This window comes from Gouania willdenowi, chromosome 20, assembly GCF_900634775.1.
Source record: "Gouania willdenowi chromosome 20, fGouWil2.1, whole genome shotgun sequence".
Taxonomy (NCBI): Eukaryota; Metazoa; Chordata; class Actinopteri; order Blenniiformes; family Gobiesocidae; genus Gouania; species Gouania willdenowi.
The window spans coordinates 15,384,458-15,397,031 of record NC_041063.1 but is presented as its reverse complement, the minus strand read 5'-3'; the positions used below and the strand labels follow the sequence as shown (position 1 = coordinate 15,397,031).

The window sequence follows — 12,574 nt, the reverse complement described above, 5'->3', positions numbered from 1 at the left end:
TTCCAGGTTACATCATGCACTATATTGTGTTTGCCTTTGATGAGACACACTGCTTTGATGATCTGATTTCATGTATAGTCTTTGTGATGTTATTTGGTTACTGTTCCTGCTGTCTTGGTTTACTGAACAGCTTCAGACTTTGGTCCCTGTACGCTCGGTTCAAGAAAAAGTACATAACAGGATCCAGAGCAGCATTCATACAGGCTAGTGCAGATGTAATCTGGTTGGCTTGAGCCAATGACTCCTCCCTCGCTGCAGTGATAGGACCAGTGATGTGACTTTTAATGTAGATCACTCGGCTCACATGGTACGGCACAAATGCCACCAGGAAGTGTGTCATGATGAAAAAGATGGTTTTTCTAACTTTGTCTTTCACTTGTCGATCACTTTGTTGCTTGAGCGCTCTCAGTTTCAACAGAATCAACATGTAGGAAAGGATTACAGAGGTCAGTGGAATCCCAAATGCAACAATGGTGGAATAAAAGGCGGTGATGGATGATTTTTCCAAGTAAATAGCTGTGCAGATACTAGATTTGATGGCTTGGTTATTTTTGGGGAAAAGTGTAGGACACATCGAGACAATTACTATCCCCCAAAGTATGCACATAGATACTTTTGCATAGAGAGGTTTTCTAATTGACTTGGATTTTAGAGGTACAACCACAGCCAGGAACCTGTCCAGGCTTATGAAACTCATCAGGTAGATGCTGCAGTACATGTTTAGGTGGAATAGAAAGCCCGTTATTCGACAGAGAACGAGTTCAAAAGGCCAGCGACAGGCCATCAGGTGGTAAACTATTCTCAATGGTAAGATTAGGACATATGAGATATCAGCTACAGCCAGGCCACTGAGAAAGACTTTAGTTGGAGAAGTGATTTTCTGGTGAAAGAAAGCCCAGAGCGCCAAAACATTCCCAGGCACAGCAATGATGAGTATCAGGATGTAATAGGTGGAGAGAGCGATATTCCAGAAGGGCATAGAAGTGCTACAGAAGCTCTCTCTCTGCTCCTCAGAAGTGTTCATAGCTGTTGAAGGAATGACCATCCTGGTGTAGCAGAAATTAGACAGACAAGGCTTAGACTTTACGGTTTCACATTTCTCATTCAAACACACATGGTGACTCATACCATAAACTATGGATTCCCATTATCACACCTGACTGACACATGATTTAGAGGAAGAATCTTTGTATCTCAGACTTCGAAAATAGGAAGTGACATCACCAGACCACACAATCATCTGTGTAATGACAATTTTGGTTTTGATTGCACATAGTTCACTTTCTAAAAAACTACATTCAAACTTGTCTCAAAAGAAAAAAGGGATTTTTTAAATTTTTCTTACATTATTCAGTGCAAATAAGGAATATCAACGCATTGTCTATTCAAATTAGGGCTGGGTGATATTAACCAAAACTCAAATCTCAATAATTTTTTCTCAAAATGGCAATATACAATATAATCTCAATATTTTTCATTCAAATACAGTTTGACTAGAAAAAAATATTTGGGTTAAATTTGTTGATGCAAAATGCCACACAGGCCCATTTATTAACAAACAGCTGCACTATATATGCCACTTTTGGCTTTTTTCTCCAATAAGGGACATCATGTGTGAGTGAGTTCTGTATTATGGCTTGTTTTAGAGAAGGTTCTAGGTTAAGAGGCACTCAGCAATCCATCTGTGTTTTTCATGCTGTTCTGAAAAGTAGCAAATCCTAAAATGAGTATATTTTTATACAAATTTAGCTAAAAAAAATAAAAGTAAAACAATATATATCAATATAGGCGATATTGTAATTTTCTATATCACCAAAATAGAAAACTCAATATATCTTAAATCCTGATAATGCCCAGCCCTAATTCAAGATGCAAGTTTTTCAGATCAGATGACGTGTATTGGCATTTACCAACCCTAATTGCAGCTTTAATGTGTATCAATTTTTCACATGTATTTAATTTAATTTAAAAATATTGGATTGTACTAAATACAGTAAACATGAAAATTAAAAAAAATACTTTAAATCATTCATTTGACATATGAAAAGTATTAAATAATAATAATAAAATAAATAACTAATAATTGAATAAGTAGAAAGTTTATCCAAACCTTTTTTCTGTCTTGATGCAACTTTAAAAATTTGTATGCTACATGTAAACCATGGATTTGGTTGAAAATATAACAGCATAAAACAATACATCAAAATAAAGTATCATTTAGTGGTAAAAAGTATAACACAGTGATAGATATTCATATCACTCTTACCTCTCTATGTAGCGATTAGGAACGCTGAATTCAATATTAGACTGCATGCAACACCAGGCAAATATTTAAAGTGGCAGGAAACCACAGGTTTAGAAGAAATGAGAATTGGAGAACTGCCCCATCACCCACACATCACGTTGAAAAACGTCAGAAACCCACAGGAGAAAATAATCACATAGACACATAATGCACTACAAGCATGCAAGTCTTTATTTTTTTTGCTACTCCAACACAGTTTTGTCATGACCACATTGCTCCTTTATAGTATGATTTAAAGCTTTACAAAAATGAGAGGAAACCACATATGTACAAAAATCTATCTGTGCAAACATAATTCTTCTTTTACACCACTCTCCTACAGTATTTAAAAGGCATGCATATGAAATAAACTTTGGTGTGTTAACAAAACTACTTTTTTCTTAGTATCTATATGTACAGGTTGTAGAAGAGATTTATCACTTAGTTTTTTTTTTAATTTTATTTTATTACAGGTACAACAAATCAAAAGCAGAAGTAGGTCAACCATGTAGTTGTCACACAATAGAGTGCATGTCATTTCCCCCAAAAGATCATGACTGGGTCAGGCCTGAAGTGAGCTATAAACAAACTTTGGCAAATAGGCACAGTAAAATAATAATAATAATTAAAAAAAAAAAAAAAAAAAAAAATCAGACATCTGTGATAAACCTGCAGTTAAAATCAATGGAGGAAAAAAAACCCTGAAAACTGACGTTCATGAGTTCAACTTTAAAACGTGCGTATACATCATGTACTGTATACGTTCATAAAAAGGCGTTAACATGGGCTGTGTTGAATATCCGGGAACATGATATAGAAGATTAAATACACTATCGTTATTCAACGGTTTTGTTTAAAAAATAAAACATTTTTTACAAGTTTGTTTTCGATTGTACATCAACTCAACTCCATACCCCTATTTATAACCACGACAAGAAAATATATTTTCTACACCACAAACTCTTCCATATCACCAAAAAATCATTGTGAAAGCTGATAGTTTCGGTATATTATAAAACATTTTTGTTAGAACTTCTACAGAGAATCCAAAACCAAGAATGATTCAACATTTAAAAATAAAATAATAAGAAACTGAATGCCAGTGTCAAATAAAAGATGAGTTGTGGGAGTGCATCAATCAATACTTTACCAAAAGAATTCAAAAACAGGAAAAAGTAACTGAAAAACAAAACAAACGTGGCTACCTGCTATACTGAATAGCCTGAGGGCATTTTGAGGCTAGGTTGTGTCCTTAGCTGCTGTTGCTGTTGGGATGCAGGATTTGCCGTTGCTGCCGTTGTGGGATCTGTAGCTGGTGAAGCTGGGGGTGTGTATTGTACGGATGCTCTTTCCACCTGGGCCCAAAGGTGTGGGCGACAGAGGTGAGGGGGAGGAAGAGGAGGAGGAAGAGGAGGAGGAGTGCACTCGACCATTCTGAGTCTGCGAGGAAAACGGAATAGCTTTACCTGTGTGCTGTGAGGGGGTGGGGTGTTTGAGGGATCCGTTAGACAGGGAAGGGAGGAATGAGGAGGGGAGGGAACCGGAACGAGCAACAGGGGACGAAAGAGTAGAGGACTTGGTGACAGAGGAGGTGGAAGGGTTAATGGGGTTAGTAGCATCGGAATTCTGTGCAGATTGGGAGTTGCCTTTAGTAGAGCTAGGATAAAAAGCGGGGATTTTAGAGGTGGGTATAGTAGGGGAAGTAGTTTTATGATCCCCCAATCTTTTAGCACTTCCGTTAGCCTGCAAACAGAAATGCCAAAACAGATACTGATTGTCAAAATAGGAAACCGGAAACATAATACATACAAAAGCAAGACAACAACAAAAAAAAAATCTACTAGTTATTTACATTGACAAACTATGAAAATATTATCAAGACACAAAAATATCATACATGAAAGCTCTACTTTTGACTACACTACATGGAATGTGAGACATATTGAACTTGGAGACATGTTACCGGGAAACACAACGCAGCAGGAGTTAGACAGTGTGATGGCAGGACAGGGTGGGCATCTCTACAGGGGGACAGTGTGTTAGAGTGAATACTAGGTCTTGTTGGGGACTGGGACAGAGCTGCATACAAGAAGAAGAACACAGGGTTAGGAGTGTGAACAGTGACAGAAGACAGGGAAGATGTGGGCCAGTATTTCATCAATGGTGCAAGATGAGTGAATAACAATAGGGTTTTTGTTTTTCCGGGGGGAAGAAAAAAATCTGTAAATGGGTTGTTAGGTAAACTGTGCAGGTATTGTTGGGTTTGAGCGTTGTGAGAAATTAGGAGCATAGCCAAAAAAAGTCAGTTAGGTTTGCAATCATTCAGAGCTATTAGATTTTCAGAATTTGGCAACACTGTTTAGGGACTCAGCTGTGATTGGAGCTCAGGGTGTGATGACAACGTAGATGCTGACATGATAGGATTCCTCTTTGTCATTTTTTTCCATCCGATTTTTTTTTTAACCACCAACACAGCGAAAACCATGAGCAGTGTGGACATGCAGAAGCATACAGTACAGTGATGTTATGGGGTAACAGTCAAGAGTCAAACATGCCTTTGTATCAGAGCAGACTCCAGAGGAACATTAACAGATCCATATTTGCCACAAGGATGGTCTTTTTTTGAAATTTCACAGCTTTGGTAGTCCCTCCTTTATATGCCTCAATGTTTTGATTCTAACATACTTTAGCTTGCCTCTGCTGAGACCCTACATTAAAACTACCTGTCGGAACTGCCTTTGAGCGTCCTGCAGTTTTTGTTGTTTTCCTGCTTTGTCGGTTGTACCCGGGGACTGCCTGGACTTCGCGGATAAAGGGACGGGCATCCGACTAGTAGGGGAAGCGACACTGGTGTTCTGCAAGGGGATCCAAACGAAAAACAAAAGAAAAATGAAAAAAAGATAGAGAAAACACACCACATAGGAAGTATGAAAAGTCAAGGCACTCAGGGTGAACAACCTGCCATACAAAATTAAAACACCAGTGAAAGATCATGCACCCAGTTGGACCATAAACCTCAAAGTCAGTATACATCGTACATGCATTCAAAGGTAAGGAAGTAATCATAGTTAAATCATCAAGGCAGTGTCTTGTGCTATTTGCTGAACACCCAATTGTTTCAGCAAAAGTCTGAAAGAGCCCAGACCCCCAATGACGTCAAATGATTTAGTAGAGGCGGAAAACCATTGGAGACATATCCAACATTTCCAAAAACCTGCAGAGTGGATTAATTATTTTGGTGATTTCAGTGGTTAATGGTGGAGGTAAGGCAGTTGGAAACTGAAAGAGAAGGACCCAAAACCTTCTGTAGCAACGAGAGCTAGAGAGAGACCTGTTGTACGGTGCTGGGAACACTGGGGACAGTGTTGGTGGTGTTGGTAGAAGGGATGATTACAGGGCGAGGAAGGAGCTGAGGTTTAGTCTTCTTCTGCAAGGAACTTCTACTGGGTACCTTTGGGCTCGGCCCTTTTGATGCAGGGAGAGAGGAAGACCTCTTCAACCCCACTCCCTCTGGTAGTTTACCATTCCCTGTTTTAGCCTCCTCAGTGCTGACTGACTCCTCAGGAGAAAGTGGTCCCATCTCACTAATGGTCGTCTCCAGTTGCTTGATGGTTTGCTCCAAGCTGTCCAGTGTCTTGTAGGTGCTTTTCCGAATCTCATCTGTCCTGCAGACGGCTTCGGAGCTCTGTCTCTTCAACAATGAACTACCATTACCTTTGGGGTTTTCTGCCAAAGATTTAGATCGTTTAATCTCAAACCTCTTTGCTTCTTTGTGCTGCTTAACAGTACCATCCGATTCCTCTTCATCTTCATACACGACCACCTGCAGAGTTTTTTTGCCAGACTTTGGGCCTGAGCGAATAGCCTGGGTAAGTGCTGCAAGCTGCTTCTTTGGGAACTTAAACTTGAACTTCTTCTTTCCCTCCTGTTTAGCATCTCCATTTGACTCCAAGTTAACTCCACTGTCTAGCAATTCAGAAGAAGAAGATGAGGTTGATGACAAACTGGCTTGATCTGAAGCTCCTTCAGAGCACCTGACCTTTTTGCCACCGTGTTTTTTATCTTTCTCAGCTTTTACAGTAAGCCCACCACTCCTCTCTGTGTCTGATTCCTCACTTTCCTCATCAATGCGCTCTTCTGAAAGCATTCTGTCCAGTTCCTCCTCACATTCAAAGATGGTGGAGAGGCGCTTATAAGCGGACCGGATATCCATCGGCTCATCAAAGATGATGATCACAGGCTTCCTGTTGAAGCCATAATCTTGTGGCAGAGAGGGATCGGATGTTGCGTTTCCACGGTTGACTGCATTACCTACGGTAACAGTCTGGACGCTGCCTTTCTTGGCATTGACAAGTTCTTGGTACTCGCCACAAGACAGGGCTTGAACTTTGGTATTTGTGATCATAAACGCAATGTTGTCTGGTGGTGGAGGTGCCTCTTCTTCAGGTAAATCAGGACTAAGACCAGCCCCTTCTTCTATTTCTTCAGTGTTTGATAGATTACTGACCACAATCGAATGAGTTTTTTGAAGAGTTACTGTGGGATTGGCTGACTCTTTCACAGCAACCACTGTTTTGGTCAACACTGGCTCAGGTGCAGCATTTTTACAAGGGGTAACCTGCTCCTGGTCTACTTTATTTTTCTTTTCTGTGATCAATTTGATTTTTCCCTTTTGCATTTCTGTGCTGGTCTTCAAAGAATCAGGGCGTTTTACAGGTACTTTCTTCTTTGGCAGTTTGAAACCACTGAGTCCTACAGGCTTGGGCGATATAGGTGGTGGTGTTACAGGTGATTTGGGAGGTGGAGACTGAGGCGGCTGTTGCTGCTGATGATGTTGCTGGCTTGGAGAATTGTCATTAACATTGACATTTGAGACCTGTGTTGAAGACTGTGTGGAATCTTTGTGTTCGTGGGTGTCCTCGGTTCCTAATGGGGGTTGCTGGTCTTTGGGAATCTGGCCAGTCACGTAATAAATGACCTGCAGAAGTAACAACATTTTGTCATTTTAAAACAATTTCACATTATAATGTACTCTATAATGTAGCCTAGTAGTTCCACAAAAAAAATAATACTCACGCCTTGGCTCTGCCGTAAAGTAGTATTCCCATTTTCATCGGTTTCTGGAACTTTATCCTCACGCTTCAGCTCTGAACTCTGCTAGGATAGTGTACGTGGAAACAATATTACTGTGCAACTGGTGCGCCATGCAGCAAACTCTGACTCAATTTACTGTATATGACTTGCAGTAATATGCATAGCAACACACGACCATCTCAAAACAAGCATATCAAAAACACAATGAGCTGCTTACGTTTTCTTTTTTTATTTGATTTATTTTATCCTATCATATTACGACAAATTTTGACCTGTCTTAGTTTGAATCCCATATATAAGACCATGCAAAATCAATAAATGCAATGCAGTTCATTTTAAAATAGGCAATACGTGAAGTATTACTGTATGTATAGCCTTTTCAGTATCTGTAATGTAGTTTTATGGGTTTATCATTTACAGCATTCCTCATGTAAGCTTGAGACTAACTTCTAGAAATATTTTTTTCACAATTAACATCAGACATTTGATCATCAATATTCAATTACCTTAGTGTCAGAAAACCAAAGTTTGGTTGTGGAAAGCTGAGAAAGCCAAGTTGAGATAAAATTGTGCAAGGATAAGGAGTGGAAAAAGTAATTTATCAGAAAAGTACGTGTGAGGAGAGAAACATGCAAAGTGGCCAGCCTGACCCTCAGTGAACCAAGTCTGCAAAAATACTTTGTGTCCGCAAATCGTACATTTTTTTTTCTTCTTTTTTATCATTACTTAACCGTAAATGTTCTATGTAAACTTTCATTAAAGAAAGACAAAAGACAATTTGATTGCCTGTAAAATACAGACCTAAAATCTTTATTGATTTAGTAGAAAAGACAAGTTATATTTAAATCATATGAGAAACACATGGTTGTGTACACCAGACACACAGAAGACCTTTTCACAAGGCTTGGTTTTATGCAGACTTAATCCTGAACAGATATCCAAGCAGGGAGATCCAGCAGAATCAAAGGAAGGGGAAAAATAAGGTAGGGAGCAAAGGAGCTCTTGTGAAGGCTAGGGTGCTTCTCTCCAGTCAAAGCAGGAGTGCAGAAAGTTGTGAAAATGTTAAAGCGCAGCCATTTTATTGCATCATACAGTTGGTAGAGGCAGGCGGTTAACAGGGCAGCTGCACGGCGTTTTACATATACATGTATTACCTTTTTCTCTTTAAGAGGCAACAAAGTCCCTGGTCTTATTTCTTTGATTTGTGGTTCAATTCGAGGGGTAGAATCAACTGAATTTTTCATTCCTACATCCTTAACTGTGCACTTCTGGAAAACCTGAAGAATAAAAGAAAAGGCCGGGGGGGACAGAGGCATAGAGGGTTTGAGGAGAGAAAGTGTGTGCCCCCTCATGCACCCTTGTACTTCAAAAGTGTTGTAAAGTGCCAAGGAGGGAACTGTTTACCAGCTGTAAAAGCACATCCATTGCCACCCTAAAGGAAGTCCATCATCTCAAATCAAAATGACAAAACCCACTCCCACAAAGCAGTAGTTTGCAATAACCAACCAGCATTTTCATTCATGTTCAAGATAATCTGTTTATATCAGTTTGTTTTTTGTTAATGTATGAGTGTCTGACCTGGAGCTCTGCCATTATTTTGTCCCCTTCATCTTCCTCCTCGTGAGCATCCACAGCATTGACGGGTGGAGGGGTTACAGGCATTGGCTTCGTCTCCGGTGCCACCTTGGTGGGTTTGGGTTGAGGCGAGGTAGGTGGAGCCTCCTCATCAGCCTCCTGTTCAGGGTTATTGCACAGAAATGACCATATTTAATAAACAAAGGAAAACCTTGGTTTAAATAAAAATGTCACTACTGGTGTGTGAGTGAGTGTGAATGGATGAATGAGCTGATATTGTGAAGCACTTTGGGACTATCTTGGTGGTTATAAAGTCCATTTACCATAGGGTGGATTAACAAGGTCTTGTCTTTATTACCTTAAGATTCATTATTGACAAAAATGTATGGTGGCATGATCCCCTTTTCTGGAATTTGATTTTGCATTCTCATTTAAGTAACTATTACAATAGATCAAAGGTTATTATGTTACGTTTCCTTTGACTCTTTGAATGATGGTGCTATCTTGTGGCCCTGCTGTATAATGCATTTTTTTCTTGAATTTTATTTTGTTTTATTAATACAATTATTTCATATTATTCATTTACACTGAAATGTTCACTTTTGTAATCCCATCTTATTTTCTATTGAAAAAAATGAATGAAGTTTCCAAAAAATCTGGCCCTATTTAAAGTATAATTGAATATCCCTGATATAGAATAGAATAGAATAAACCTTTTTTGAATTCACACATTGTAGCAACACCATAGAATAGCAAAAGCAAACAGTAAGAACAAAAATAAATACTAACATAGGATAATAGTGCAAATATACAACTGTGGGACAGACATAAATTAGAAAAAAAAGATGTACCCGAAGACAGTATAGTCAGATGGTATTGTGCCACTTACTTGGTGTAGCAGTGTTAAAATGTAATTTTGTCACTTGGTAACAAAATTATGTTCCTAATTTTGCTCTGTATTCAGAAGTTCTTCTGTACTCACCTGAGCAGAGAGCGACTCTCTTCTGTTGGTGAAAACCACTTCACCGGAGCGTGTCGTGGTAATTCCTGAGCTGTTGTAGGTCTTCCTCGGAGGAGGCGGAGGTGGAGACTTGTTTGACTTTTCCGGCGCCTGTTTCATCAAACCTTCAGGGGCTTGAGGCTTGCTGTTGATCTTGGAGGGTCTGTCCATCAGTAGCTTGGTTGGTTTCTCCATCACTGGTTTAGGAAGCTTCTCAGGGACCTTTTTGGAAGGTTTGTCTGAAGGTAGGCCTGACTGGGGCTCTTCAGTTACAGCAAAAAATTGGGATAAAAAAATTATAAGGGTATCAAACCATTCATAAGTATTGTCAGTAGGTTACATTTGTGACATATTATATTAGTACCTGATGGTGACGCGCCATCGCTTGAGATTTCTTCCTTTTCCACAGTGGCAGCTGGAGACAGTGTGGTGTTCTCCTCCACCTCTAAACTTGGAATTCCTTTCATCATGTTGACCTGGGCCTCCAGAAGGAGCTTCTCAAACTCTTTCCCATCATATTGACCCATGTTCAGCCTCCTTTCCTCCCACTCCTTCTCTGCTGCCTACAAAACAGAATAAAGAAACATGTTTAGATGAACTACGGCCGGGCCCGCGGAACGTCTCCACGCTAAATAGCATATAACACGTTCCTGAGAATTCAGTCAAATGACTCAGAGTGAAAAAAGGTCTGTAAGAGGCTCTTGACATCTGCTCATAGAATATCCATGTCAAATTACAGCCCGATTCAACGAGCATTAACCGAGGGGTAGTCATTTTAAAAAATGGGGCCCCCTGCGCCCCCGTGGCACATACGGAGTATACCAATATATGAATGGGGCCTTTCATATATTGGTAAGTGTCAATCATTTGGTACAACCAACTGTTGCAATATTTGACTCAAAAATAAATGAGAAAACGTCTTTAATGGAAATTGCCGAAGAAAGGGGGGGCGTGGGTCCCCGAGCCCCTAATCAAATTGTGCAGGGCATAATCCTAATCAACGTTCTATGTTCCCGGGTGTGGGCCCACGGGCCCCATTTCAAAAAAAGGGCATGAGCATCTCATCATATTCATTCATAGAGTATTCATACCAAACTGCATTATCAAACAAGAACTAATGGAGGAGTAGTCATTTGAAAAGTGGGGCCCCCTGGCGCCCCCGTAACACATACGGGGTAATGGGCCCCATTTATATATTGGTATGCGCCAATGATTTGGTACCACCAACTGTTGTAATATTTGACTCGCAAATAAATGAAAAATCGTCAATTAGGGCTGGGTAATATATCGAGATTCAAAATATATCGACTTCTTTTTTGGGGATATGGAATATATATATTATATATATATGTTTTTAAGATTATTTTATTTTAGAATACTTGTCTTAGGAATCACTGCTTTTGCTACTTCTCAGAAGAGCATGAAGAGCACAGTGCATCGTAACCCAGACCTTCCACTGACCAAGCGACACAACAGACCTCACTCGCACTGTCCCTTAGAGGAGATAAAGTCAAATGTAGAACAAATTTTGCAGCTGTTTGTTAATAAATGTGCCTGTGTGGCATTTTGCATCAGCAAATTTAACCCTGAATTGTCTTTCTGGTCAGACTTTAAGTCAAAATTTTCGAGATTTTTTCTTCTTCTTTATTTCATTTAAAAAAAAATTAAAAAAACAGCCCTATTTACAATACATGTATCTATAAAGTCTTGAAAGATGCTCAAACATACCTCTATGGACATAGCTCTACTTTTACTCTTGTCCTTAATGGTTTGCAGCTCCCCAATAACAAGATCCTGGTTACCATTGCCATTATTTAGAGGATTCCCATTTGTCTTCTTGTGGCGAGTAGGACTCTCTGCTTTAGAGGTTGTCTCTTTGGGAGGTTCTTGACTCTTGCCCAGGTTGGGACTGGAGCCCTGCGTGGGGCTAGGGGTGAGCGGTGGACTGGGCTGAGTTGACAGAGCTGCAGACTGCCGGGACTGCTGCACGTGGACTGGTGCGCTCTGCACGTGATGGACGACCACTGGGGACGACGACATCACTTCAGATCTGAGGGTGGAGTTCTGAGGCTCAGGGGTGGTGGAGGAGGAGGAGGAGGAAGGAGGAACAGAGGCAGGAGGAGATTCTCTGTGTGTCTCTGTTGCTGCTACAGCTGGGCTGTTATCCACAGCGACAGGAGTGGGAGAATCAGATCCTTTCTGACAATTCTCTGTGGCAAATCTGTTTTTAAAAAAAACAAAATATATACACACAAGGAGCTGAAAACATGGTTTTTATTACAAACATGTATTGATGATCACCACAAGCCTGATGATGGATATGAAAATCTAGCGAATCTTAAACTAGTTTCCTACATCACCATCATACCTTCGCAGACTGCTGAGGCTGTCAGTCAGACTCTTGACCCTTTTCAGCATGGTGTCCAGTTTATGTGGCTCCTCCTTTAAAAATTTGACAGCCTCCACCTCCACCCTGAGCACAGCCCGCATCCTGGTCTGCAGGGCTGGAAACTCTCCTGAAGAAACACACAAACACACAACAGAAAAGGATGAAGAAGACTTGCTTCAAGTTTCCCTGAGGAGAAAAAAGTACTTGTAATAATTTATTTTGTGTTTTTTTC

The 12,574-nt window shown here is 40.1% G+C and overlaps 2 protein-coding genes across 16 annotated transcripts in view; both read right to left on the bottom strand.

Annotated features, from left to right (window-relative positions):
• Positions 1-97: 97 nt before the first annotated feature.
• LOC114454371 (uracil nucleotide/cysteinyl leukotriene receptor) lies at positions 98-1,155 on the bottom strand. Its single transcript, XM_028434800.1, has one exon. It carries the CDS (start codon positions 1,124-1,126, stop codon positions 98-100), a length of 1,029 nt encoding a protein of 342 aa, XP_028290601.1. The 5' UTR covers positions 1,127-1,155.
• A 1,298-nt stretch (positions 1,156-2,453) lies between these two features.
• The window catches only part of kiaa1217 (KIAA1217 ortholog), a 130,362-nt gene continuing 120,241 nt past the window's right edge, over positions 2,454-12,574 (bottom strand). For 7 of the 15 annotated variants that reach the window (XM_028435021.1, XM_028435015.1, XM_028435017.1 and 4 more), the window contains 10 exons: positions 12,322-12,469; positions 11,682-12,174; positions 10,318-10,516; positions 9,936-10,216; positions 8,957-9,112; positions 8,533-8,655; positions 7,361-7,441; positions 5,616-7,262; positions 5,008-5,139; positions 2,454-4,027 (listed from right to left, as the gene is read on the bottom strand). In XM_028435021.1, coding sequence (XP_028290822.1) covers positions 3,524-4,027; positions 5,008-5,139; positions 5,616-7,262; positions 7,361-7,441; positions 8,533-8,655; positions 8,957-9,112; positions 9,936-10,216; positions 10,318-10,516; positions 11,682-12,174; positions 12,322-12,469 — 3,764 coding nt within the window. In that variant the 3' untranslated portion in view covers positions 2,454-3,523. The remainder of the gene's footprint in view (positions 4,028-5,007; positions 5,140-5,615; positions 7,263-7,360; positions 7,442-8,532; positions 8,656-8,956; positions 9,113-9,935; positions 10,217-10,317; positions 10,517-11,681; positions 12,175-12,321; positions 12,470-12,574) is intronic. The other 8 variants (XM_028435026.1, XM_028435029.1, XM_028435028.1 and 5 more) reach the window with 6 other exon arrangements.

Bases quoted from the DNA above. Each gene is read 5' to 3' on its own strand.
- LOC114454371 (XM_028434800.1), bottom strand. From the start codon at position 1,126: ATGAGTCACCATGTGTGTTTGAATGAGAAATGTGAAACCGTAAAGTCT.